This window comes from Pteropus medius, unplaced genomic scaffold (genome assembly GCF_902729225.1).
Source record: "Pteropus medius unplaced genomic scaffold, Ma_sr-lr_union100, whole genome shotgun sequence".
NCBI lineage: Eukaryota > Metazoa > Chordata > Mammalia > Chiroptera > Pteropodidae > Pteropus > Pteropus medius.
Window position 1 is genome coordinate 7,227,552 of NW_024350924.1, and position 27,699 is coordinate 7,255,250.

At 50.5% G+C, this 27,699-nt stretch overlaps 1 protein-coding gene and 1 long non-coding RNA gene across 2 annotated transcripts; both read left to right on the plus strand.

The window, feature by feature from the left end:
* Positions 1 to 27,686, plus strand: ATP1A1 (ATPase Na+/K+ transporting subunit alpha 1). Its single transcript, XM_039841297.1, has 23 exons — positions 1 to 256; positions 10,059 to 10,163; positions 10,530 to 10,589; positions 12,123 to 12,326; positions 13,214 to 13,327; positions 13,745 to 13,879; positions 13,977 to 14,094; positions 14,522 to 14,790; positions 15,273 to 15,471; positions 15,734 to 15,843; positions 17,715 to 17,849; positions 18,370 to 18,562; positions 19,844 to 20,019; positions 20,987 to 21,123; positions 21,862 to 22,012; positions 22,530 to 22,698; positions 22,821 to 22,975; positions 23,306 to 23,429; positions 24,433 to 24,578; positions 24,680 to 24,810; positions 25,037 to 25,138; positions 26,891 to 26,982; positions 27,334 to 27,686. Exons 1-23 carry the CDS (start codon positions 245 to 247, stop codon positions 27,360 to 27,362), a joined length of 3,066 nt encoding a protein of 1,021 aa, XP_039697231.1. The 5' UTR covers positions 1 to 244; the 3' UTR covers positions 27,363 to 27,686.
* On the plus strand, positions 574 to 3,446 carry LOC120585085 (uncharacterized). The gene is made up of 2 exons (XR_005648214.1): positions 574 to 2,321; positions 3,208 to 3,446. It is a non-coding gene; the product is annotated as an uncharacterized LOC120585085 (long non-coding RNA).
* Positions 27,687 to 27,699: the final 13 nt, after the last annotated feature.

Sequence of the window (27,699 nt, forward strand, 5' to 3'; positions counted from 1 at the left end):
TGCTGCGGGGTCTGGGGCGCAGAGGAGCGGCGGGAGGAGGCGGACACGTGGCAGCAGCAGCGGTAGCAGCCCCGGCGGCGGCAGCGGCGGCCCCGGCTCCGGCCACACCGCCGGCCGTGCTCGCTCCCTCCCGCCCCGCGGCGGCCCTCGCTCCCTGCTCGTCGCTCCGCCGGGCGCTGCTCTCTTCCTTTCTGTCCGGTTCCCAAGCGGCAGGACCCGGCTCCGGGCTCCGACCACCGCCACCATGGGGAAAGGGGTGAGTGTCGGGAGAGCCGGGGCTGGGGGCGCAGGGCGCCCCGGAGGCCGTGGGGGAGGAGGAGGAGGAGGAGGAGGAGGAGGAAGTCGGGCGGGTGACCGCAGCCGGCGCGCGGCACGGGCTGGCGGAGCCGCCGGGCTTAGCAGACGACGCACTTGGGAAATGGAGGGAGCGCAGCGATGGGGCCGGCGGGCGGGGGAGGGCGCGCCGCGGGCCGGCGGGCGGGCCCGGGAGAGGGGCCGTGCGCCCTCCGGCCCGAGCGCGCCGCGGCCCGGGGCTCCCGCGGGCGGCGCGCGGAGCCCGCGCGGGGAGGAGGGCGCACGGCGCGGGGCGGCCCCGCGAAGGAGCCGGCCGCCGGCGGCATCCCCGAGCCCGCTCCCCTCCCGCCTCCCTCCGCCCGCCCTCACCTCCCGTCTCTCGCCTTCCTCTTTCCCTCCGCCCTTCGTGCCTGGAGGCCGGCGCGCTCCTCCCCTTCCCCTGGGGCGCCCGGCCGGGCCCCTCCCGGGCTGCCGTTCCCGTCGCGGCCCCGAGCCCCGGCCGGGGTTTCCGACGCGGGGGCGGCCATGGGGTCCGGGGCTGCTTCTCCCCGAGGCTTAGCCGACTCCGTGCAGAAGCGGCCGCCCGCCCCCAAAGGAAAAAACTGGCTTCCCCCGACTGCGGAGCCGGTCGTGCGGGCTGGTGCCAGCAAGGGTGTGTCTTCGCCCGCCCTAAGATGGCCTTTAAGGTATACTTCCGAGAGCTGTACTAGGACACTTTCCACAAACACAGGATGCGCCCGGGGCAACTGCAGTGGGGAGGGGCGTGTAGGGTTTTTGGAGGCTTGAGCCTGGCAGGAGGACGACCGGCTGGCCCACGAGGGCCTCGGTGCAGTAAACCCGTAAAAGGACTGGAGGTGGCGGGGATAGGATAGGAGTGCCGGGCTGCGGAAGAGGGGGGCTCGGGGCTCGGGGCCGGGAAGGAGGTTGCGGGTCTCGTCCCACATTTCCGTCACTCGGAGCTGCGATAACCCCGAGCCCCGGCAGAAGCGGGGTTCCGGACCCCAACGGGGCCAAAGTCCAGCTGAGAAAAGTTCATACGAAATGGCCCCCAAAGTATCAATTTGTGGGATAAAATGCCCAGGTCCTGAGGACATTGGTGAGGGAGAATCCACTCCCTTATCTCCAGGGCTCGCCCGATGCCTGCGCTTAGTAGGTCTTTGAAGGTTCTTAGGGCGCCTAGCTGTGCAGTGAGGGATGAGGGAAAAGGGAGGGTTGCATCGTGACTCCAAATGGGGTTTGAAAGACGGCATTGAAAGGTTTGGATGACGGGTAGGGAGAGTGGGAATGCACAACGTGTATCTTTTAAAAGCGCAAACCCTGGAGGGCTGGCTCAGGTGGAACAGCTGAAGGCCAGGAGCCAGAGCCAGCCTCCAACTCCTCAGGATGGAAGCCCGGTTAGTGGCCCGTGTTTGTGCCACACCGTCAAGCCCTAGGCCATTCCTCTAAAGCTCTTTCAAGCTCATTCCTCTCTCTCTTCCTCCTCGAATAAAAAAAAAAGTTTATTTCCTGAGCCTGAAATTACTGATTTGAGAGGGTATAAGGATCATAGCTACTTACCAAGGCCTACGAAGGTGAAGTGACTTGCTCAAGGTCAAATGGTTGGTTAGTGACACACCAGATGTCCCTGATTCCTGAACAGCCTGTGGTCTCCCCAGCGTGAACACTCACTCACTTCTCAGCATTGCCTTATGTGCAGACCTCTGTAAAGTCATTCTGAAGATGAAATCGGGGGTATTTGTGATACTGAATTAATAGACCAGAGATGTTCGAGTAACTAAGCTATGTCCGTGTCCCTCTCACACCCACACATGCACGGCAGTGGTGAAGGTAGCAGGGCACACCTGGCTTGTGGAGGCTCAACCAAGACGCTTACGGATCCTCAGGGAAGGCCTAGTGGCCAGCAAACAGTTGAATTACAGCTGGTTAACTGGATGATACCCTGCTTATTTGCCAAATTGCGGTTAGTATTTTGGATACTCTGATAATTAGAACATTGGGGTGTGTGTGTGTGTGTGTGTGTGTGTGTGGTGATTCTCCTGGGACAAAGCTACCGTTGTCCTCGGTGACTTAACTGTGATAGTCCACATGTTCAGAAGAAGATTTTATGCTGAAATGTTGGGATTTTTCCGCATGGGGATTAAAATGTGGGTGGAGTGGTGACTGAAGCCCTGCTGATAATTGGTTGACCAGGAAGCCTGTGCTGGCAGCTAATTTTTAAGGTCATTGTTAATTTCTTCCCCTCCTCTTCCCACTACCGTTGGGGCCCTGCGTTTTGATATTTCAGGTGATTTATTTCTCCTTAAAAATCTAGCTCCTAAGCTTTTGGTAGGAAAATGAAAGAACAGCTGAATCATTCCTGGATGAAATAGGATTTTGTCCTTTTTTTCATATTGGTTGTTTTTGCCAGTGACTTGGCTCAAATCCGCAGCTAGGCCTACCACTCACAACTATTTAGCTACCATAGGTACACAAACTTCTCAAGTTGACAAAAGATGGGGGATGTCACCAGGCCTTTTACTGCAGTTCTTCATCGTTTGGATCTTAATTTAGTTACCTAGAAAACACAGCTTCTGGGTAGTGATTTAAAGAGGAACAGAGCGAAGGGCTCAGGTGAAGGTTGCCCAAGGGGCAAACATGTCAGCAGAAATCCTGGTTCTTTGGTGACATTATCAGCCGCCCTGTTGGAGCTCAACCTGAAGGTGACTAGATCTTCTCTGGCTGCTATAAAGTTAGTACTTTAGACTGAAAACACTGTGAGGCAGAGTCCTCGACGTGGAAAGGTGCCCAGGCCTGCGCGCCGCGGGCAAGTGCAGAGGTTACGGGAGGAACTGGGGACTGGCCCTGGAGCAGAGAAGGGCGTTGGCTGGCATCACACCCTTCGCCTGTTCAGTGCTCAGTGTGTGTGTGAGTGAGTGTGAGTGTGAGTGTGAGTGACAGCCCCCGGGCTCAGGGTTCTTTCTGGACCCTGTTCTGAGGGTGTATCCTCTTTTGGTAACTTACTCTTTGTTAATTTGTAGTGTTCTCTGCCAGTAAGTTTGTAACATGCTAGTGACTCACCTTTGGGTGGGAGGGTAGGAAAGGGGGGAGGTCTGCATTGTAAATCTGAGAATCTGAGAGTAGGCTGAACCTGACAACCAAATTTAAAAAAAAAAGGCTAGGGGTGGGGGGTAAAAATCCAGTAAAATGTTTATCCAGGTGAGGGCTGAAACTTAAAATATGCAGACCTCTAGAAGTGCTATTCCTAAATTGCACTTAAAAAGAGAATTCAAAAGCACAGTACACTTGGTATGCATCCAAGCATTTTGTATGGAAAAGTACGGAAAATGTTTTTTCACGTAAAAACAAGGTAAAAAAAGAAGCCCTTAGAACACTTGCCCCGAGGGCCAGGTGAAGCCACCTCTGTTCTGTTTGGAGTGCAGGGCAGGTGTGGGTCGTGGTCCTCATAGCTGGGGCTTACGAAGTAATGGCACTAAGAGAGCAGATCTTTATAAACTGGGTTTTCATCAGTCTTCAGTCCTTTTAAAACGAGAACAGTTTTTCTTTCACCTGAAAAACATTAAGAATTGAAAATAAGGGGAAATCCTATCAATTACTCGCCGGGGGAAAGCCAAGTGGACATGTCTGTTGACACTGCTCACCTCCTGTCTAACAGCCTCTCAGCATCTTCATCTACTTTTCGCCTTTCAAGTAAAAGACTTTACATTTTTAAAGCCTTTGTAAAAGTCTTGGAAAATAAAGCGGGCTTTCCAGCCCTCCGTGATGGGAAGGAGTGAGGACGTTTGTGCTGTGGTGCCTTCCTCTAGCTGTCCAGGGCTCCCTGCCAGCCGGCAGGCCAGGAGAAGAAACACGAGTGTCAGATCAGATGGGCTCACAGTAATCAGAGTGGCTGCGTTTGGACAGCAAAACACTGGGCAGAGTGTGTCCCCATCCCCGCCAGAGCTGTCCAGTTCTGGGTTCCGCTGAAAATCCACGTCCAGTGAGCGATGATGTGAAGTAAAGAGAATTTTACAATCCACTATTTTTTTTTTTTTAAACTTTCCTTTTCTATATTTTTGGAAAAGGAGACATAACCGAGTCAGGTTTGAACTTTCTCACGTTGCCATGAATTGAGTGTATGAGAGGAAGTGTGTTCTTTGGCTGGAGTCAGAGACTGTTCTTTGCATATGACTCACCTCATTAGTTGTGCTGAAATCTGTTGTCAGGAATCCACAGAAGTTCTTCGCATGTATTTGACTGATGTTTGGAACAGCAAATTCTGTCAGTGACAAGGGAGCCCTCCCCGCTCTACCCACCCCACGATTTTTCTCTCTGATTTCATTTGGAGCCCGAGCCAAGGGAATGTTGGCCAATAGACCTCATTCCTTAGGTCCCTTGTGACTTTACAATGAATTATATCTGAACATTAATTGTCTCTGTATCTGGTTTTATTCAAACCCCATTTATTAACAACTATTAGATGTTTTCTGTTGGTGATGAGCAAAGTTGACTCTTGGTGGCTGTGCCTTGGTTTCTTTGGGACTTGCATTGTTTGAGGTGGCCCGGCGGGGGGTGGGGTGGGGGGGGAGGGACGGGGGTTCTAGTGACCAGAGTAAGGCTTTGGATCTGTTGGGTACATCTCTCCAGTCTGTCATCATGATGAGGGCAGAGCCCTGGAGCACTTTGGGGATTATCTTGTGTTTTGCTTTATCCTCCACCACGTGATGCTTCCCTGGCGCCATATTTGTTTTATTGTCTCAATGCTTGTGACATTTCCCTGGGGCCCGTGCTGCCTTTATCCTCCTCAGCCTGGCGGTTGATTTAGTCATGCCCCAGGCTGCCCGGGTCCAGACGAGAGAATCGGGACTGCCGGGAACTGATTCAGCATCACTCCACTGTCTCAGACGGACAACTTCTTCTGAGTAGCAGCAGCCACACAGTGGTCTGGCAAAATGAAGACAGGGCCCTGGAGAGGAGGCCAGCAGGTGGTGGAACAGGCATAAAATTTTAACTCTTCATAACCCAAGTGCCTAATGTAGAGGTAGGGTACCCATTTTTTTAAAAAGGGGTTTTTGTTGTTTTCCAACGAAGTGGAAAAACAAAGCACATGTTTAAAAAGGGAGTAAATCCGAAGTATATGGATTCTTCAGAAATCTTAGTGGGGTTTTTTCTGTTTGTTTTTTTTTGAATAATCATGGATGTATATTAACCATCGCAGGTAGGGCAGGCCGGGCGGCTGGTTAACATTTTACATGCAGGCAGATTGAGGGAGACTGTCAAGCCCCTTTGATTTGAGGCTGGGGGAACCAACAGTCTGGCTAGAGCTGGGACTGTTTTCTCTGGCCCCTGTTGGCTGAGGGGCTGCAGCCCAGGCCTGGCACTGAGCTGGGCTCACAAGAGGACCCACCGCTTTGGCCTTGCCACATGACATACTGCATAGTCAGGTGAGCGAGAGGACACTGTGAAGGCTTGGTGGTCCCCCGGGTCACCTCCTCTGCAGAGAAAAGCTGTGCCTCACGGCCTTAACTGCTGCTCCGGGCCGCAGAGCAGCTGCAGTGGGTGGCGGTGCGTGTCCTCCCTCAGCCCCGGCCATCTCGTGTCCCTCAGGTTCCTGGCTAGAAAACTCCTTGTATGAGGACTAAACTCCTGGTCACTCAGGAGCAGCTGGAGGTTTATTGAACGGGGCGTGATCATTTCTTATGTACTTTTTAAGTTTTAATTAGTGAGATGAATAAAAATACCTAAAACGAGGTGGTCGGGTTTTTTTTGTTTTTTTTTTGTTTTTTTCTTTAGGGCTTAAAAGGCGTTTTCGGTCAATGAGAAATGGCAGGACCTCACGTTGATCTAAACCGTTAATAACCTTGGTGTAGCTCTTTTCAGGCCGTTTCGTCGATGCTTGGGGTTCGGTAATGACGTGATAGTATGTGACCCCCAGGAGGACTGGAAAGCCGCCCCGCTCTACGTGAAGACAGACGTAGCCCAGCCTGCTCCCCCTCGGCCACCAGCAGGGTCAGGGGCCATCCCCCCAACTTCTCCACTAAGGGGGGATTTGCCAGATTGGGTTCAGAGGTGCCGTTTCTACGACCGTCATGGCCAGCTTTGACATGGGCTGCATTTGGGCCAGTTACCGTTACCTGCCAGCTGGGTTTTTATGTGGGTTTTGGAAACGGTGCCATTTCGAGGTGTCTTGTTTTCAGATTCGATGGCAGCCTGTGATTAATCAGACTGTGGGAATGCCTTCTTTAGATTCTTGAGTGGTTACACCAAGTGTCTTTCCCATTTTAGGGACCAGGAAACTGCCATTGGCCAGTCAAGGTCCTGTAGCACAGGCGGAGCTCACTGACTGGGGGCCGACTTAAAAAGCACTGTCAAAGCCCTGTCTGGGGGTGGACAGCTCAGCTCCCAAGTACCCTTGTACCTTTGCCCCAGTACCCTTGAGACTTTCTCAGCTGGAATTTCGGAAGTCCCAGGAACTCGGAGCTCCCTGCTGACCCCAGGGCATTGCAGGTGTGGTGGAGATAGATGGTGGCCGCATGTCATCAGAAGTTACCTGAAGCCTCCCCTGATGGACGGGCGCGAAGGCCTGCGTGGCAGCTTCGGCGCGCGCAGACCTCAAGGGGTGTACCTCTGGGTTGGAAGCTTCTCCCCAACCCTCACTGCAGTTCTTTGTGTGTGCCTTTTAAAATTTCGGGCTAATTTTCTGTACCTGTCATTGCTGTTCCCCACCTCACCCCTGCTGAATGCTAATCGTTGAAGAGGAGGGAGGAGCGTCTCTGGGTCTCCGGGAGGCCTCACTTGTCTTAAGGATCCTGCAGGTGTTTCTCAACGAGTGAACCCCTTCACACGCCTTGACCTTGGATCCTCCCGTCAAGACGCTCTCTGTGCTGGGCACCCATTCCTCTCACCCAGATCAGATGGCAGCGAAAACCGGGGGTGGGGAGGGTGTGGGGGTGAAGCTTTGAGAAGATAGAATCCCTGGGGAGCACAGGACAAAGTCATGACGCGTTTTAAGCTGTGTCACACTGGGCAAGCCCCTGCCCTTGCTGTGACCTCACACTTCCTAAATTAGAATAGGGGAAAAAAACCAGAACCCAGCGTAGTTGATCTTCACAGTGGCCCTGTTGAGGAGGGCGTAACAATAACGTGAGCTTCATGGCACCTTTCCTTAGTGACATCGAGGGGCGCCCTCACGTGGGGTGTGCCGGGCGTGAGGACTGGTCACCCCAGTCCTCCGAGGGAGCGGGAGAAGCGATCTGAGTTTTGTCACTGAAAAAGTAGAACTGCCTTTCCCCTTGTGGACTGGGAAGCGTTCTTTATCGGGGCTCCTGGCCATGGCCTTTGTTTCTCCAAAATGCTTTTAAAAGAAATAATAAAATGTTATCTTACCCATTTTCAGCATTGTCCCCCTGTCCCACCCTGCAACACCCCCCACTCCTAAACATACACCCGTACACAGATCGTTTTTGTTTTGAAGCTGACGATTGAGACTGATGGAGACTTCCTAAGTAATATTTGGTTCCCATCGAGATAAGCTGGCATTAAGTCACTGTTTTACTCGTAGGGAAGAATCAAATGGTGTAAATTGTATAAACTGCCTGGTCTTCTGGACAAATATTGCATAGTGAGAAAAATTAACATCCCATGTTAATACTTCCTGTATCTCTTTCACAAATGTCCTCATTTAAAACTCTGCCCTACAGAGCATGAACCAGTGAGGAAAGGAGAGAGTTATTAGAGAATCTAGATTCCTAGCTAACTTGACCACTGGTCACTGAAGCTGCGGGCAAGGTATTTATTTTGTAAATGGGGGTAAAACTCTGGAACCCATCCAAGGCCTCACTGCTCCAATAATTGTCTCCCCCCCTTTATGGAGTGGAAAATATTGAAAGTCTGAGAATAGGCAAATACAGATGGTGAGGCAGAGGGATTTTAACTCAAATTTCCATATATTTAAATATATTTTAACTGTACTCAACTTGCTGAAAGGGAATTTGTGGACTGTATTTAAAAAATCAATACAAACTGGCCACACAAGTCTTTTAGAGATCCCTAGCCAGTGTCTCTAAAATGAATTTTAAGGGCTGCGTTTTCCCGTGAGATGCACGAAGACGACACCACTCGAGACTGTGGTTCCTCTGGCAGAAGCCCCTGTCTGTCCACTCTGTGTTTCTGCTTTCAGCAGGCACCGGGGGGCTGTGCACACAGAGGCACTGCCTGGTGCGGTTGCTCCATGGCGGAGGGAATTTCTGGAATGCTGGCCAGCTCTAGACCTGCTTCGTTCCTAACAGATAAGATAGAAACGAAAGAACTCGGGTCTTTGTTGGAAGGAGGTATTAGTCGAGGAATACAGCAGAAGCGGCCACAGAGGTTAAACAATGTGAACGGGACACGTCTCTACTTGTGGGCCGCACGACTGATCTGGGGCAGGATTTCTCTGTAGAGTCTTCAGAGCACATTTTAAAATTCAGGTGAATCGTGTTTTCTTGCAGCCATGTCAGCTATGACTGAAACATACCTATACTCCGACTTGACTATTTTTAAATTTTTCAGCGCAGTAAAAATTTTAATCTGCGCACACTTTTGTCGTCATTGGTATATAGCTGGTTAACGTACTTCTGAAAGTTAGATGTGAGTTAAATTAAGGGAGAGACACAAAATTGTAATAGCAGCACAGATCACTTTAAGGAGGTTGCTAATACCGCCTTCCTTTGTCCCTCTCAGGTGGCAGTTTTTGTGGGAGGCAGTTTGTGGGGTGGGGGGCCTGGAGCGAGGGCCCCTTCCCCATCAGCCGAGCTTTGCAGCACCAGGTTCAGGCTGTGTAGATTAGCTCAAGCGTGTTAGATGGGGCGGGAGAAAGGAACAATCTAAATTTAAACTATAGAATCAACATTTTTTCTAAAAATTGTTCCAGTTTCCAAGAGGCGTAGGCGGATCCTGTGAATTCTGTGATAATGCACATGCTTTCCTATGTCCTGCCTGTGTCAAAACGTTTCCAGTGACTTTTATTCGGTGGGGGATTTCTGAACGGGGTGGGGCTGCAGAACGGGGTGGGGATCCCCTTTTTTTCCTTTCATTTAAAGAATTATCAGGACTCTTAGGCTGACTTTTTAATGAGAAGATGAAAAGGTCACTCACTATTCTTGTGTGAGCCTTGAAAATGTTTAAATTCGATACTTAATGACACCTTTGCAAAATGAAGAATTTAAATAAAAGTAACTATCATTCAGTCCTCTCTCAGAAGCACTAAGTGAGGCAGGCACTCTTCTCTCCATGCTATAGAAGAAAAAAATTGCAACTCGAGTTGGTCATTTGCCCAAGGATACATAGCTAGCTGGTGCGTGGCAGAGCCCAGGTTTTTAAATGAGTCCTGATTCTGAATGTAAAGGTGTAAGTACTGTATTCTATTCTTAAGTTAATAAGGTAAAGATGGTTTCATTCTTTCAGTGAGGAAGATGGAAGGCCACAGGACAGAGATTTTGACAGCACAGCCCTCTCCCCGTTGACCCCAAGTGGAAGTGACAGGCAGGGCCATTCTGAGGCCTGCTGGACTTGCCCCCTGGCCCTAACGCCCTGGGGTGCAGGTGGTAGGTCTGGAGCTTAGGTGGCAGCACCGATGAGATTGCTTTGCATAGCACGTGGCGTATGCACACAGATTTCCATGCGTATTATCCCAGTGGCTGTTCAGAATGGTGGCTATCCTGAAAACTGTGGAAACCCCGCTCCCGAACCCTTGGTTTCGAGATGCTGTTCAAAATTCATGACCACAGCTGTCCCACATTGTCTTGTAGATTGGACGTGATAAATATGAACCCGCAGCCGTTTCAGAGCATGGCGACAAAAAGAAGGCCAAGAAAGAGAGGGATATGGATGAACTGAAGAAGGAAGTTTCCATGGTAAGTACCAGGAAGACGACTGCTTCCTGTTCTTAAAAATCACCTTCTGTCTTTTGAGTATGTGATTTACTTACACCCCATCCTTCAGTCAGAGACTTGCTTTATTTTAGAAGTAAGGCATCATTGCACTGGTACAAATTGTAGAGGTGGATATGGAAATTTTTAATTTTAAAAGCTGTTGGAGGGTTGGAAAAGTTACTCGGCCACTCTGGCATAACCAGAGGTCCACAGGAGGAACGGTCGGTCTGTGGTTGGTCTCGTGGGCCTTTGAAGTTAAATGACAAGTGGTGAGTGACACTGGGGCATTTTATAGGTCTTTTTCTTCAGGTACGGCATTTAATTCTTTCGTTTCTGCTTTTCCCTTAGGATGACCATAAACTCAGCCTTGATGAACTTCATCGCAAATACGGAACAGACTTGAGCCGAGTATGTTCTAATTGGAAACTTTGTACAGAATCCTAATTTTGTCTATTGCTTTTCCCGCCTCGTATCACAGGCTTAGCCTTGGGGACTCTATAGGAAAATGACAGCCACCATCTGATTACTATGCGACATGCACCAGAGCTCGGGTTTTTCAGTGCTTTTTCAATATTTTGTTTCCCCTGAAACTTTGAAAGTAGACATTATCTTCCCCATTTTGCAGTGGGCGAGCTCCAGTGAGTGGGAGCATCAGAACTGGAAACTGAAAAGCTCCAAAGCCGTGCTCATTCCCTGGCCTTTTGATTATCAATCTTTCCTTTATACTTTTTACATGTTGACTTGACTCTTCCAACAATTCAGATTTTTGCTCTTGAGCAGCTGGCTCGTTGCAGCGTGTCAGAACCCTGGTTATTGTATCATTTATTTCAGACTTGTTTTTGATACAATTCAAAGAAACCTTTCAGTAAAGTATGTGTTGTTTATCCTTGTCATCTTGGGGATTTTGATATTAAATTTGCCATAAACAATAGAAAATAATTGGGGGGTGGAATTTGTTATTTCTACACAACCGCTGAAAATTCTGGGGAGTAACCTGAATCTCAGCAAATACAGCAGTTGTTTCAGTAAGTTATTGAGAAGCTCGAACTAGGCGGGTCCTCTCACTTAAGTTTTTATTAGATTCCTGTGACGTGTTCTCTGTGACCCTAAGTCAGTTTCTCGATGCTGTGGGTCTGCTTCCTTACTTGTAAAATAGGATTAATAATCCCCAAAAAGTGTTATCGTGAGAAGTTTAAACAAATTAATGAATTTGAAGCACTGAATTCAGTGCCTGGCATGCAGCTCGTGCTCAGACGGCTGGTATTTTGATAGTGCGAAAGTAAATCAGGTTTTTCCCTTGTAATGGGAGCCTTTTGTGTGCTGTCCATGAGTCATGGTTTTAAGGCCTATTAGAAAATAGAGTGGACTCTTCCAGTGAATACTCTTCAGTGGACAGGAGTCTTAGGGGTCAGCTAAAATATGCCTGTACGTGAACCCCCTTCCCTGCCAGGTAATTGTTTTAATTATCCTCCAAAGAAGAAAGTTTTATACTTAACTGTTAACCCAATAATAGGTTAGATTCCAACAGAGATTTTTTTTTTTCCTTTAGTGTTTATAAGAGGTTTTTCTCTCTCTCTCACAGATTCAATACACAGAAAACCCAGAGCTCTTAATTTGCAAAACTGAATCAATTAGTTAAGAGAGAGCGCTTTTTGGTAAAAGTGCAATTTAGTGTGAGTCCCTGATCTAAAACTCTAAGTTTAGACCAGACTGGATTCAGATTTGTCCGTGGCTCGATTTTTACAAAGAATTTTAGTCTGGGTGTTGTGGTTTCCTCAGGAAAATCTGGGCTCTGGGTTGCCTGGACTGTGTGGGGGTCGTCATCAGAATTTGCCAGGTTTTGCTTTTGCTTGGGAAATGCCGCTTCCCAGCCCTCAGGTAGGCATATCACCTTGTAAGGACGGGAGCCGTTTGTCTTAATCATCTTCCTCTGCTTCTCAGGGCTTAACCAGTGCAAGAGCTGCTGAGATCCTGGCCCGCGACGGTCCCAACGCCCTCACTCCCCCTCCCACCACTCCCGAATGGGTCAAATTCTGTCGGCAGCTGTTCGGGGGGTTCTCGATGTTACTGTGGATTGGAGCGATTCTTTGTTTCTTGGCTTATGGCATCCAAGCTGCTACCGAAGAGGAACCTCAAAATGATAATGTGAGTTGTGTAGCTCCTAATTTGGATGACTGGATACACATAGAGTATCCCCTTGGTCTTTGCCACTCGGTTATTATTTATATTTCAATTACAGTTGACAGTCAATACTATTATTAGTTGCAGGTGTACAGCACAGTGGTTAGACATTCTGTATAATGTACAAGGTATAAGTCTAGGACCCACCCAATGCCATACAGTTCTTACATTATCGACTCTATTCTTTATGCCGTATTTTACATCCCCATGACTATTTTGTAAGTGCCAGTTTGTATTTCTTAATCTCTTCCCCTTTTTCACCCAACTCCCCTCCCAAATTACTACTACTTTCCGGATGATTCTAAACCCCGAGGAAAAGACGCGTCAGCAGCTGCTGCCTTCAAGGCTCGTCCAGTCTTCCTCCTTCCATTCAGGCTTCTCTCCCGTCTCCTGCCCGGTCGTGCTGTGCGCTTCCAGGCTGGGCGTCCATGCTGCACACTGCTGCTGTGAACAGGCAGCTCTGCCAGGCTCCTGACCCTGGGCCGGCTGCCACTCATTCGGGACAGCACAGCTCTTAATATGGCACATCCCACGTGTCCAGAAGTAGTTGGTAGCCATTTTTCAAAAGTCACACGTCGTTCTGAAAACATTGGTTTTAATAAAGCAGGGGAAACTGATCCATCTAGCACATGTCCAGACGTCTTCTCAAGTTGGCGACCAAGCGTCCATGTGACTCCATTTTGACCCTCGTGTATATAAGGTCTCTCAGAGAAATACAGAGGCAGGAGTTCTGTATTTCTGAAGCTTTGATCTCTGTTAAAAATCTGTTTTTCATTCCATCAAACATTAACCGAATGGTCCCAACTCTTTGCTCGGAGCCATGTGGCCCTAACGTGTTCGTTCCCTCCCAGCTGTACCTCGGCGTGGTGCTGTCGGCTGTCGTCATCATAACTGGCTGTTTCTCCTACTATCAAGAAGCTAAAAGTTCAAAGATCATGGAATCCTTCAAAAACATGGTTCCTCAGGTACCTGCCGTGTTGTCCCTCACCCAGCGCGTGACCCGACAGCCCCAAGAATGTGAACGGGCGGTGGTCAGGTTTTCTGAGAATTCAGAGAGGGGTGCCTTCACGTACCCCCGAAACCAGACCTGTTTTTCCTACACCCCAGACGGTGACTGTCTTCCCTCTGAACGGACACAGAGCAAGCATGATAGGAATGCGAGGACTGCCCCTCGGCTCACTGTCGGCCGAGCTTTTGTAACTTATTCAAATAAAAGATTAATAACCTCTGTTAGCACAACTAAAAACTGGTATCTTTGTTAGGCACTCAGATAACGAGGATTGTAGGTCATTTTTGCAGCGTGATTTTCCCGTTTTGACACTCCCTCCTGGTTTCCCACTTTTATCTGATTTAATGGTGCCAACTGTCGTCTGCCTCCAAAGCAAGCCCTGGTGATTCGAAACGGCGAGAAGATGAGCATCAATGCGGAGGACGTCGTCGTCGGGGACCTGGTGGAGGTGAAGGGCGGTGACCGCATCCCGGCCGACCTCAGGATCATATCTGCCAACGGCTGCAAGGTGGGTGGCGGCTGCGAGGCGGGTGGCGCGGGGCCCTGCCCCGCAGGCGGGGAGGCGAGCGGCCTCGGCACACGTCCTGCTTTTCCCTCGCTGGCAGGTGGATAACTCCTCACTCACCGGCGAATCGGAACCCCAGACCAGGTCTCCGGACTTCACCAACGAAAACCCCCTGGAGACCAGGAACATCGCCTTCTTCTCCACCAACTGCGTGGAGGGTACGCTCAGCAGGCGGCGTGCGGCGTGGCGCGTGCCTTGGTCATTCCCCACCCGCCGCGTGTCGCGGACACGACCCCTCTTCCTGTTGACGGACTGTCTCTGAGCACCCCAGGCAGGCACAGAGTGGGTGGTGCACTCGGTGGCAGGGAACCCAGGAAACGCTGTGGCCGGTCTCCCCCCTCCCCGGCCTGCCCCTTCCGAGGGCAGCGCCTACGTAGCGTGGAGTGTGCAGCCGCCTCCTGCTCATGGACAGAAGTCCCTTTGCCACAGCCTCTGCGATTTCGCACAAACCGCATGTGCCACTGGAGGGTGGGTGGGCCCGTAAGGGCAGGTGTTCCTGTCTCTTTAACCGTGCTGGGTAATCGTGTGCATTCTGTGGCTTCTTTGATAAAACTTGGTACAATTTCTCCTCCCTCCTTTCTTTAGGAACTGCCCGGGGCATCGTCGTGTACACTGGGGACCGCACGGTGATGGGAAGAATCGCCACCCTCGCCTCCGGGCTGGAAGGGGGCCAGACTCCCATAGCTGCAGAAATCGAGCATTTCATCCACCTCATCACGGGCGTGGCTGTGTTCTTGGGGGTGTCCTTCTTCATCCTTTCCCTGATCCTCGAGTACACCTGGCTCGAGGCCGTCATCTTCCTCATCGGTATCATTGTCGCCAATGTGCCGGAAGGCCTGCTGGCCACTGTCACGGTGAGAGGCTTGGGGCGGGGCAGTGTCCACTCAGGGTTTCAGCTCGCGTGAGTGTGAGGCTCAGCCACCCCCTCTCCCGGGGGCCACCAGCTTGCGTGTAGTGCACGCGTTTGTATAGATTTTCTTCAGAGCCACGTGGTATAGGGGGAGGCAGTAGGGAGGACCTCAGCGTGGTTTTATATGGAAGGTAAGTGTAACCCCAGAGGATAAACTTGGTTCGCACATTAGCACATGATCCAGAGCAGTGTAATGGAGAAAGAACTTGGGAGTGAATGGGAGAAATCACACTTTTTCTTAATATGTCGCTTATTTATGGAGGGGTGGGTGCCCCATATACACATTACCGTGACCATTTCTTTCAGATGTCAGAGGAAGGTTGCAGAAGTAGTTTTAGACAAATTTCTTCCACATTAGGCTGCAGCCGGGGTTCGTATAGAATTCCATCCTGGCTGAGACCGAAACTTGGTTCCTCGCGTTTTTAGGTGTGTCTGACCCTCACTGCCAAGCGCATGGCGAGGAAAAACTGCTTGGTGAAGAACCTGGAAGCCGTGGAGACCTTGGGGTCCACATCCACCATCTGCTCCGATAAAACTGGGACTCTGACGCAGAACCGGATGACCGTGGCTCACATGTGGTTTGACAATCAAATCCATGAAGCCGACACAACAGAGAATCAGAGCGGTAAGGCCCCGCCCCGCACGCTGGCTCCGCTGTTCGCACAGCCTTCTCTGAAATCATTTGGTTAAGGGGTCGGGGGTATAGGTTTTAGACGTTTTTGCGTTATCGCTAGGAAGATTGCATTTTCCATACAAACGTGGTTCAGAAATGCTGAAACCTGATTAGTTTCATTAACTGGGAGATGATGCACATCATTTCCATTTTTATGGGACTTCCCTACCAAGCTGTGCATCACTTTCCTGTCCCGTCTTCTTGCCTCCATCAGGTGTCTCATTCGACAAGTCGTCAGCCACCTGGATCGCTCTGTCCAGAATCGCAGGTCTTTGTAACAGGGCTGTGTTCCAGGCGAACCAGGAAAACCTACCTATCCTTAAGGTACACTCACGAGTGCCTGCCAGCCCTCAGGCTGCAGGGGGAAGGGGTGGGGTGGAGTGGGGTGCAGACAGCACACAGGGACCACCGTGTGAGTTGCAGCATATGAACTCTGTGGTCTGTGAATAACTATTCTTTGTAGAACACTGGGATTGGTCCTCGCGATGCTTCGCTATGTGTAACCTGTGTTGCCTTTAGCTCTCAAAGTCCTTAACAATACATGTGGTCCAGATAGGTTGGAAAAAAGAGAAACCACAGTGAAAACCTGACCAAATTGGGGTAGGAGAAGGTGGGAGGCCATCTTTACTGGTGAAAACCCTAATTAAGAAAATCCGGTTTCGCTATGATCTTTATACGCTCTCGCCTAACCTAGCGGGCAGCGAGGGCTACGTGTGTGACTCGATAATCGCATTTGCATGTTAGGATACAGTAGCTTCCAGTCAATCTCTTAAGCCTTTTATTTTCTTAAACTGGCTCAGCTATTTGTCATATCTTCTTTGTTCTTAGCTTGCTTGCTAATGATGCAAAGTAAGCTCAGTCTCATGGAATGCGGGTGAAATTTGAGATGAGATTTTACCGTATTGCCAGAGGAAGACACAGTGTCAGGCCATGAGCCGCGTAGGGTCCTTGAGGAAAAGACATTGCCGGGCCGCCTGTGGCAGCTCTGGGTGGAAACCCAATCGTCAGGGAAAGTGGTGGGGACGGAGCTGAGCTGCGGTGGCCGCTGCTGTGCAGACAGAGCTCCTTTTTTCGTTAAAGGGGGTAGTCTTGTCGTTGAACTGGTGGTGACCTGAGGAGGGTGGCGTTGTGTGTCTCAGGATGACACTTAAGGTGCCTGCTTCACGTTTGCCCTCACTCACCTCAGAGGACAGTCGCTAGGCTCTGAGCATAGGGACCCACAAGCAGCAAGTCTTTCCTCATTTAAAAGCCCCATAAAGGTGGCGCTCGTTAATGACGTTTCACCCCTCCCCCCAAAAAGGGGCCTGTGGCAGCCCCATTCTGCTTTAATAGCCGCCCTTTATTAAAAACGATCACATTTATTTCCTGTTTCTTATCAGGCCTGGACACCTTTGTTATTAAATAGGCTCCTATATTTATAAGTGAGCATGAATTAATTTATTCATCTCTATATGCAGCCTTGTGGGTCAAAGTTCTAAAATGTTTATGTAAAACTTGTTTACAACTGAAAATGTTTTTGGTGTGTCAAAATAACGTATGTCACACTGTAACTATATCGCACACAGCATAAGTGTGTGTTACCTGAAGCGTGGGTTTTGACTAAAACGTTAGCTGATTATATTAACCGTTGGAGCTGATAATAGCTTTTAGTTCACATCCTCCAGGCCCAGATATTTTTGCGCAGTTGCGTTTAGAATAGAAAGTCCTCTACTTTGCCCTTGACACAGACAGTCCGTGCCCGGTCCTGAGACCCTAAGGTGTTTTCTTTTAAATTACAGGGCAATGAAGAGTGCTGTAAATGTTTACTTCTCACCAGGCATTTTCAGATTCATGACCAGAAATTTTTGAGAATAGTGTTGGCTTTTAGGCTTTCCAATAGGGGAAGCTAAAAAATAGGCCAAAATAGGATGGAAAGGGTGTGTTTTGCTTCTCCCAAGGGTAGGTAGGTGACCCCTTCAGGCACCCTTGTGTCAGAAGCCGATCTGTGGCGGGGGGTGGGCGGTGCTGGCCAGTTGACGGGGGCAGCGTGTGTCTGGAGGGCCGAGGCCTGGACTGGAGGAGGCCTGTCTCCCCCAGCGCTGTGTCCCTCCTGTTCTCGAGCAGACTGGGATGTATTCCGAGTTGGTTTTCCTGCTCTGCTGTGATGCCTCAGTGAAGCGTTTTCAGGATGATTAACAGGTGATGTCTGTTGGCAGAGGGCGGTTGCGGGCGACGCCTCTGAGTCAGCGCTGCTGAAGTGCATCGAGCTGTGCTGTGGGTCCGTGAAGGAGATGAGAGAGCAATACGCCAAGATCGTCGAGATACCCTTCAACTCCACCAACAAGTACCAGGTCTCAGGGGCCGGGGCGTCGTGGGCGGAGACAGAGGGCCGACCTGTTCTCCTCTTTGGAATTTTACAAGCTTAAATGTGTTTATAAAATTATTTAAACTTCTAATGGAAGCGTTAACTCTAAATTTTACCATTGACTGCATTTTAAAAAATCCTAATTTATTCGAATGTCAGTAGGATAAATGAAGCCTTTTTTAAAAAACAGCCATTCGTGCCCTTTGCATACTGGTTTGTGGTGGGGTGTGGGTAGGGGGCTAGGCTGGGGTGCAGGTGGACAAGTGCCTGCCAGTCCTTTGGTTCTAAATTTTCTTCAGCAAAAATTTGCGTATGAACATGTGTCAGGAACTTGTGAATATGTCATCGTGGTGGTTTTTTTCTGTAGCATTCAAGGCATGAGACACTTCCAAATTCAGAAATAAGGGATCTTGGCTTTTTTCCTGTAACAAATACTAAATAGTAAGGGGGCTTCACGCGACTCCGTGGACAGCCACACCCACTTACGTGTGAAAACCCCTTTCCAGCTGTCCATTCACAAGAACCCCAACACGTCCGAGCCCCGACACCTGCTGGTGATGAAAGGTGCTCCTGAGAGAATCCTGGACCGCTGCAGCTCCATCCTGCTCCACGGCAAGGAGCAGCCTCTGGACGAGGAGCTGAAGGATGCTTTCCAGAACGCCTACCTGGAGCTGGGCGGCCTGGGAGAGCGAGTGCTAGGTACAGAGACCCTGGTGATAAGACAAGTCTTCTTCCCGCCACCTTCTAGGTCTTGTTAACCTCCCTGCCCGCCATCTTCTTCCTCCCCTCCTTGCCTCCTATCGTTCTGAAGACAGATGCCGGAGGAGAGTCTGGCATGCTGGGCTGTGGGCAGCAAAATCCTGCTGGTTTGCTTTCTGACTTGGACTTAGACCTTTGATCTCATGCTGGTCAGTTCTGTTTACCTCGAAAAAAGAAGGGTAGATGAACGTCGTTATCCAACCTTTGTTGCTATGTCCATGGTCTGTGAACTTAATGAAATTAAGATTCATTTCTAGGGCCTTTAGAATAACGCCATTTCCTGACCAATATAGAAGGGTTGCGAGTTTACATGGGAACTTAGGCAGTCAGTTCATAAACTAGACGAACAGTAAACTCTGGCCTATCAGCCACCTGGATTCACAGCACTTTTACCCATTGTAGAATATAATTTGGAAAGTGGCATTCGTGATATTCTGTAGGTTGACAGATAAAAATCTACCATTTATGTAATTCTTCGCATTCTCCTAGCTTGAATAACTTAAACCCGATTGCCTGGCCCCATACTGGTTCCTAACTGCTCCCTCTCCAGCCTGGGGTGTCTTCTGTCTCTCCTCAGCTGAAAGATCACTGTTTTTTGGCTCCCTACCTGCACCCCCCCAGAGTCGAGGCAGGCTCTTTCATGAACCCACATGGCACCGTAGGCCTCTTTAAGGGACATTTTGTAACCTTCAGACAACATCGAAAGGGATGTCTTGAATATCGCGATTCCTGTTTTAACAATACTACGAGGTGATAAACCCGTGGGTGGAACGTGTCCGATCTGCATTTATCAGGCAGCCAGCGTGATGGTGCTCACGGGCGCCCCAGTAGTGTGTTTTGGTAAAGTGAACAGTGAGTAGGGACGTGGCCTCGATTCTTCTGGAAAGGGAAGCAAATACGTGCTTCACCAAATCTGAGCAAGAGTCACGGAGGTCTAGAACCCCGAAGTCCTGGTGCTCAGAATTCGTCGGCATTCAGGCTTCTCCACATTAAAACAGTTCCTCTTCCTTCGAGGCTTGGTGTTAAGAGTTCATCTTTTGCATGCTTTTTCTTCTGGTGACTCTCCATCATTCAGAAATGTTAAAACCTTCATTCTGTTATAAAATTAGACTTTAAAAATCATTCCAAACGAAACATTCGGCAAAAGGTAGACGGGGTGCTTAAGAGCTGCCGTCCCCCCGCCCCCGTCCCGAGTCCTCACGCTCCTGGCCCTGCCTGCAGGTTTCTGCCACCTCTTCCTGCCAGATGAGCAGTTCCCTGAAGGATTCCAGTTTGACACCGATGATGTAAATTTCCCCATCGAAAACCTCTGCTTCGTCGGGCTCATCTCCATGATCGACCCTCCGAGGGCTGCTGTCCCCGATGCCGTGGGCAAATGTCGGAGTGCTGGAATTAAGGTATTGCCCATCCGTCTCCTGGGGTCATCCCTCAGCACCTGGGCACCCTACTCAGTGATGCTGCCCCTGGCGTGGGGGGCATGTGCCTCGCTGGTTTTCTCACCTGGAGTACTCTCATCTCCAAAGCTTTAGTTTCCACGAGAAAAGACCAAATAGTATTAAAATATGGGTGTAAACGGATGTTTTGTTTTGTCTAAATACTTTCTGGGAAAGAAATGTAAGCCAATTAAAAAGAGCAGAAGACTTGATAAGGGTTTGAAACACTTGCATTCTAAATATGCTTTGTGCAATGCACGGCACGTCTTCCGTGTTTTAAATCGTTTTATAAGGAGTGTTTGGCATACTCCGTGTTTGCTGCGTAAGCTGCGGAATAGCATTCAGGTGTTTAATACCATGTGGTTCAGTTAGTCGTCCTCATTGCTGGGTGTTTGTCTTTCTCATTCTCATGAGTAATGCTGCCCTGAAAAGCCACGTAAGAATTATTTCCCCATCACTTGGATTATATTCTGCTAAGAATATTCTTCTAAATTTAATCCTCAGGTCAAAAGGGGTGGTAACCATTTTGAATTCCTGTTCCATGTTGCTCTGTCCCCCAAACTGGGCCACTGTGAGAGTGCCGAGCAGCATGATGTGGCACTTTAACCCTGCAGTCCCACCGGAAGCAGTAGATTTTTATCATTTTCGCTGGTTTTGGTAAAGCTGAGTATGCTCACATGACTGTATGAAAGGTAGTGTGTCCTGTGTGATCGCGACCAAGATAAAAATCCGAGTAGTGGCTTTGTGCTTTCTTTCTGTGAACACCTGTTTCTATTTTCGGTTAGTTGATCAATTTTATATTTGTATTCCTTTTCTTTTGACTTTACATTTGGAATCACTCTTAGTATGTATTTGTTTGCCTGCTTATGTAAATAAGACTTAAGAATATCTGCATAGCAGTCGCATTCAGTAAGTCTTCCTGTTGTTATAGGTCATCATGGTCACCGGAGACCATCCAATCACAGCCAAAGCCATTGCCAAAGGCGTGGGCATCATCTCAGAGGGCAACGAGACTGTTGAAGACATTGCTGCCCGCCTCAACATCCCAGTGAGCCAGGTGAACCCCAGGTAGGCCGGAAGCTCAACACGGAGTCTGCTTTAAACGTGCAGATAGACGGGGGTGGTCGGCCATCATCCGTGTGGTTCCATCACGGCGTGCGCCAAGGCTCGCTCTGATAGGGAGTGTCCCCCGGGGCCCGAAAGCAGCCTTAGCAAGTCACGGCGACCAGTACCTAGATGGTATGGTGCTCACTGTCCCAAGCGCTTGATGCGGTCGAGGCTTGGTCACACCACAGTCTGGCTTCCGACTTCACTGTCACCTGCCCGCTGAGCTAGACTACCTAGCACCTCGTTGATTTCCAGGCCCATACTAACAAAGTAAAATGGGGAAGGCACAACTGCCCTGGTAGTTCAGGCCAAAAAAAGAGAATTTGGGCAATAAGGTACGATAGATGATGGAGACAGCTGCATTTTGTTTTTCAGGGTCTATGAGGTTTAGACCCCTTCACCCTACTTCGAAGGTTAGGAGGAGAGTCTGGTCTTTCATCAGCTCTGCTGCAGTCGAAAATTTGGTCATTTTTCACGTTGTCTTTCATAAAGTCGGAAAGGAGGACAGGTGGTGGCGAGTCTTGAGAATGCTTTGTAACCTACACGGCTTTGTACGGACATCAGCTCTTACAGGACAAGTCCTGGCTTTGTGTCATTCACGACGTGTCCTGCATGGTTTAACGACACCCCTTCTCTAGGCTGAGCAGCATGTTGGTGAAGCCGTGGGCGACCATTTTTTTTTTTCCATCTTAACCTTAGAGATGCCAAGGCCTGTGTGGTCCACGGAAGTGATCTGAAGGACATGACCTCCGAGCAGCTGGACGACATTCTGAAGTACCACACTGAGATCGTGTTTGCGAGGACCTCGCCTCAGCAGAAGCTCATCATCGTGGAGGGCTGCCAGAGACAGGTCAGGGGCCGGCAGGCGGGCTGTCTGCAGGCACTACTCCCCTCAGGGACTGGGGTTCCCGTCAAAACAGAAAACGGAGCAGCGGTGGTGGGGACACGACCCAGCTTCCCTCAGGCCTGGCGCACGTGCACCCGTGGGCCCCGGGCATGGAGAGAGGATGGTCTAATAGACACACACTTAACAGCACAGGTCTTCACTGCGGCCCCAGGGACGGCCATCCAGGTCCCCGCTGTCTCCACTGGCAGAATGAAGAGCCAGGGGCCTCTCTTTGTCCCATCCTTTGAACAGACCGGGGGTGGGGGCGTTGCATAAAAGAATGGGGTTTGCCAGAGTGCCACTCAGGAAGTCGTGACTTCGCATAGCTCTCGTGAATGGGGGCAACACGGTTGTCGTCACGCCTGGGTTCCCGGCCGAGGCGGTCCCGTGACTCCGGGTCTGTGTGGCATGGAGGCGCGCGCCCGCCTCTCCTCCAGCTCCGCCTGCGTGACTCTCACCCGCGGCCCTTCGTCTCTGGTAGGGTGCTATCGTAGCCGTAACTGGCGACGGCGTAAATGACTCTCCGGCTCTGAAGAAGGCGGACATTGGGGTTGCTATGGGGATTGCTGGCTCGGACGTGTCTAAGCAAGCTGCCGACATGATTCTCTTAGATGACAACTTTGCCTCCATTGTGACTGGAGTAGAGGAAGGTGAGAGCGTTGAACTCGTCCCGATACTTCCGTTCAGTATCCGTTTCTGTACCGCGGCGGGATGTGTGCATGGCTTAGTCTGCCTCTTTCAGCCGTGCGGTAAGGAACCCTTGCTTTCACAGGTCGTCTGATCTTCGATAACTTGAAGAAATCCATCGCCTACACCCTGACCAGTAACATTCCAGAGATTACCCCCTTCCTGATATTTATTATTGCAAACATTCCGCTACCACTGGGCACAGTCACTATCCTCTGCATTGACTTGGGCACGGACATGGTAAGTGGCCGTCACCGCGTCCTCACATCCGAGGGTTAAGGCGGGACATGGTGCTCACCACTGCACTCCGGGGGCACGTGATCGCCGCTCGGAGAGTCTCAGTTGTGCTGTCCAGCGAGGAATCGGTGTTCTCCCAGGGCAGCTGCCAACACCTAATTCATCAGATAGAAATCTTTCCTTTTCTATAATATTGGTTGTGTTTTTTGTGTGTGTGTGTGTGTTTAAATGCAATCTATAATATCTCATGGTATGGGAAGGCAAGGATTTTACAACAAAAGGTTCACAGTGTCAGCTCCTGGTTCCTAATAACTTTAAATCCCTTCCCCCCAGGTTCCCGCCATCTCCCTGGCTTATGAGCAAGCTGAGAGCGACATCATGAAGAGGCAGCCCAGGAACCCCAAGACGGACAAACTCGTGAACGAGCGGCTGATCAGTATGGCCTATGGACAGATTGGTGAGCTGGCAGATTGAGCTCTGGAGCGGGGCATCTCCCTCCCATTTCTCAGACTTCAGAGCTAGGGTGTCTTCCAAATCTATGATGCGCCACGGCACAGGGTGAGACTGGAGATTTTTTAAGATTCTTTTCCATGTGAGAAGAAATCTTTTGCTAGCTGCCCAGTTTTTTTGTGGGAACTACAGTCTTGAGACTGAGCACCTAGACCCCCCTCTGTCCTGAGCCTCTCGGAACACCAGGTGTAGTCCTGGGGTGCGGCCTGCCCTTGGGGGGACGCACGTCAGCTGTCACTAACTTAGAAAGGGAGGCTTTGAAAAGTGATCTGGGTTTGAAGGTCTGGTTGAGGTCACCCAGCTTCCACTCCCCGTGCTGTGGGGCAGGGCCAGCTAGCAGGTGTTCTAGGTGGCGGGCAGTGAAAATGCCCTTGGCCCTGACCCCTCTGTCAAGTCTCCTACAGGAGAGTCTGGTGAAGCCGCGCTTCTGGATTGAGGGGCTGCCTCACCGAACACTTGAGGAGAACAGAATGCATTAGTACATCATGGGGACGTGGCAATGTAACTGGCTATCCAGGCAGCAGAGCGGGTCCACAGTGCAGGATGGGATTTTCTGGGGAATGCAAGGCACTGTGGTTGGACTGGGTGCCGGGGAGAAGGGTCTAGACAGTGCCAAAACCGTCATTTCCACAGTGGCTAGAAAAAAAGGCAAGGGGTAAAAACAAAGGTGGGAAAAAGTTGTCATTTTTCAGAGATTAAAAACTAGGGAAGTGGCTTTTTCTCCCCAAGGGCTGAGCTCTGACTGAAGCAGACGCTCAAGTGACAGGTGGGTGTAGACGGGCAAGGCCCACGTGTCTCCTTTTAAGCTTTAAAAAAACGACCCAAAGTAGAAAGCACTGGGCAAGGACGCATGCCCCTGGGTCCTCTGTCCCACTGGTCACCGCTGGTGAGTGGTCAGGCAGGGGGTGTGGAGAGGCCTGCACATTTAAGTTGCTTTCCTAACCTCGCAGGCATGATCCAGGCCCTGGGGGGCTTCTTCACTTACTTTGTGATTCTGGCCGAGAACGGCTTCCTCCCCATTCACCTGCTGGGCCTCCGCGTGGACTGGGATGACCGCTGGATCAACGACGTGGAGGACAGCTATGGGCAGCAGTGGGTGAGTTGAGGGCCTGACCAGCTCCTCAAGCCCCATGGGATGGTGGCTGCCAGCCTTGCAGGCGCAGAGCCAGACTCAGCTGTCCGCTTCGTGTGTTTCAGACCTACGAGCAGAGGAAGATCGTGGAGTTCACCTGCCACACGGCCTTCTTTGTCAGCATCGTGGTGGTGCAGTGGGCCGACTTGGTCATCTGTAAGACCAGGAGGAACTCTGTCTTCCAACAGGGGATGAAGTGAGTAGAGAAGGAGCATCAAGGGCCCTGGTAATTTCTAAACCCTTTGCAAAAAAGCCCAGCACCCAACAGCTGTCACCTCTGCTGTTCGGATTTTTTTTAATCTGACTTCGAGTTCCTAAATACAGCCAATCCATAAAGAGATTGATCAGCCCTTTAATACAGAGCATTAGGAGGTGGACACCTGCTTGCCTTTTTTTAAGCGTTTCCCCCTCCTTAATTTTAGGAACAAGATCTTAATATTTGGCCTCTTCGAAGAGACGGCCCTTGCAGCTTTCCTTTCTTACTGCCCTGGGATGGGCGTCGCCCTGAGGATGTACCCCCTCAAGTAAGTCGGCCCTCCCCTCGCTCCCAGAGCCTGAAGCTGTAAGCGTGGCTTCTCTCGTGACATGTGGCCGCAGCTGTTATTTCCAGAACTGTGGGTGGCATGTGCAAGAAGTTAGGAAAGGCTGATTGAGTCTCAGCAGCTCAGGCTGGCCAATCCAGGCGCAGGATGGGTCTCCAGGGCCCGGTCTGGGCCCAGGACGGGAGACGGGCTCTGGGACTCAGCTGCGTTGAGCACGTGGCCCTCTTCCCCTTGGGCCCCCATATTGTCCAGTTGTCTTTAGAAGCCAACTGGGGAATCCTGGAGTTTGGGGACCCAGATTCAAATCTTGATTTGCTTACCTAGTCACTGTGTGTCCTCTCACAAGCTGCCACCCCTGTGGGCCTCTGAATCTTCGGTCAGAACCAGACTGCTCTTAAACAGTGATTTACTGCACTTCTGATAAACCTCGATTTTCACAGACAGGGTCTACCACAGGTTAAATAATTAGCTGCACCTTGATTAAAATGTGCTAAGCCACAGAATGTGGGTCCCACGCAACACAAGCTTTTGATTTAAAAACATCAGTCTCCTCATCCTTGCTAAGACCCATCTGGACTTTCTCTCAGCCAGCCTGTTGGCCATCACCTGCTTTAACCAAACCCCGTGGGTATGTGCAGACATCGGCCGTGTGCTTTCTGCCCACCCCAGCTTCCGTTAGGTGGTTCTGTACTCTGCCTCCATCCGTGTCTTTGGTAAGGCTGTCCCCTCCCACCCCGTCAGACCTGCTGGTCCTTCACCTGGTGTCCTCAGTGCTTCCCCCCAGGTGGTCTTGCCCTCTGGGTGTGTGCAGTCACACCTTTTCTGTGGCTCCCCTTATTTCTGCTCCCCACTAGATTAGAACCCTTAAGACATGGACGATGTCTTTTAACTTTGTATCCCCAATACCCTATAGAGGCCCAAGTTGAAGTCTATCCGTGGGCCTCTGTCAATAGGCGGCTAGGAGAACCAACTCTAAAAAGCTGAAAGGGAAAATCACTTAAAAACGGTGGTGCCTCGGGACATCTCATTATGACAAAGGAATTTATTCTGTCTGATTTGGAAGGTGCTTTAGTCAGCCTGGTGCCTGAGTCATGTGAGGCTATCTTTTAGCTGCCGCGGAGGACACACAGGCCAGGAGGGGAGTGTGGCATGTGCTCCTGGGAGGGGACAGCCTTCTTCACCTTCACTGCTGGTAGGCAAGAAAGTGTAGCCCTAACAGAGGCCACCTGGCTGCAGGCTGGGGACTGTGGCCGGGGCCTCTCATCTGTCAGGGCTCAGCTTTCTCATTGCCCAGGTCTGCCACTCAGAACACACGGCTGAATGTCCCAAATTAGAGACCAAATTCAGGGCTTAAAGAACTGCCAGCAAGGGTCAAAATTGCTTCAACTGCCAGGGCATCAGACAGACATGCTTGAGCTTAAACACTTTAGAAAGGAAAGAAAGCAAATGAATGTTCCGTTGCTCCAGGATCGTCAACAAGAAAAACTGAACTTACCCTTATAAACCGATGCTTACAAAGACCGGCGGGGAGGTGGGTGGCGGACTCCTTTACCAGGTCCAGGCCCTGGGCACATGGCACGCTGCTTCCGAGGCATCTGTGTTCGGTGCCTGTGGCTTGGTGTTTCAGTGTGACTGCCGGGGCTGTCACGCTCAGCTCAGCGTCGCCGTGGTGATGTGCAGCTTCTCTTCCTCTGAACTGTGTTCATGCATAAATTGTACCTGATCTGTTTCCAGACCTACCTGGTGGTTCTGTGCCTTCCCCTACTCTCTCCTTATCTTCGTGTACGACGAAGTCAGGAAACTCATCATCAGGCGAAGCCCTGGAGGTAAATCAGGCTTTTTAGTTTGGGTGGGGGGAGTGGCTCTAAGTCGGGGGGCTTTTGTTACGTTTCCTGTTAAGTATCTGGGCTCTGTCTGCACACAGTCTAACTGGCTCAGGCCACTGCACCAGCAGCTGTCCACTGACTAGTTACAGTCCCATCCTGTAGTCAAGGTTTTAAAACTGATCCGATGCAAACCAAATGCGATGCAGTGGGAACTGTCAGACATCTCACCTGTCTCTAATTAATACAGTTGCACTCCCGTGTTAAATTGGGGTTACCCCAGGTCGACTCTGCTCGCTTCTCCCCTCTGTGGAGCGCGGGGCACTCACTGGCCTGTGTCTCTGCCTCCCGCAGGCTGGGTGGAGAAGGAGACCTACTATTAGAGGCCCGTCCTGCACGTCTGGAGCCCCGTGCCACACACTCTGCACCCTCACCCCCCCCTCGTGTACTTCAGTCTTGGAATTCGGAACTCTACCCTGGTAGGACAGCACCGAAGCATGTGGGGGAAGCGAGACGTCCCCGAATGGAGCATGTAGCTATATGGGGGGAGGGGGGAGGGCTGCCTGACAAACATCCGTCTGTGGGAATGACAGTGGGGAAGGTTTTTATGTGCCTTTTTGTTTTTGTAAAAAGGAAAACTCGGAAAGACTGAAAGAATACATTTTATATCTGGATTTTTACAAATAAAGATGGCTATTATAATGGAATTTGTCTTGTGCC

Coding starts and splice junctions, on each gene's coding strand:
- ATP1A1 (XM_039841297.1), top strand. Junction 18,563..19,843: donor CCTGGGAGAGCGAGTGCTAG/GTACAGAGACCC, acceptor CCCTGCCTGCAG/GTTTCTGCCACCTCTTCCTG. Junction 24,579..24,679: donor ACAGCTATGGGCAGCAGTGG/GTGAGTTGAGGG, acceptor CGTGTGTTTCAG/ACCTACGAGCAGAGGAAGAT.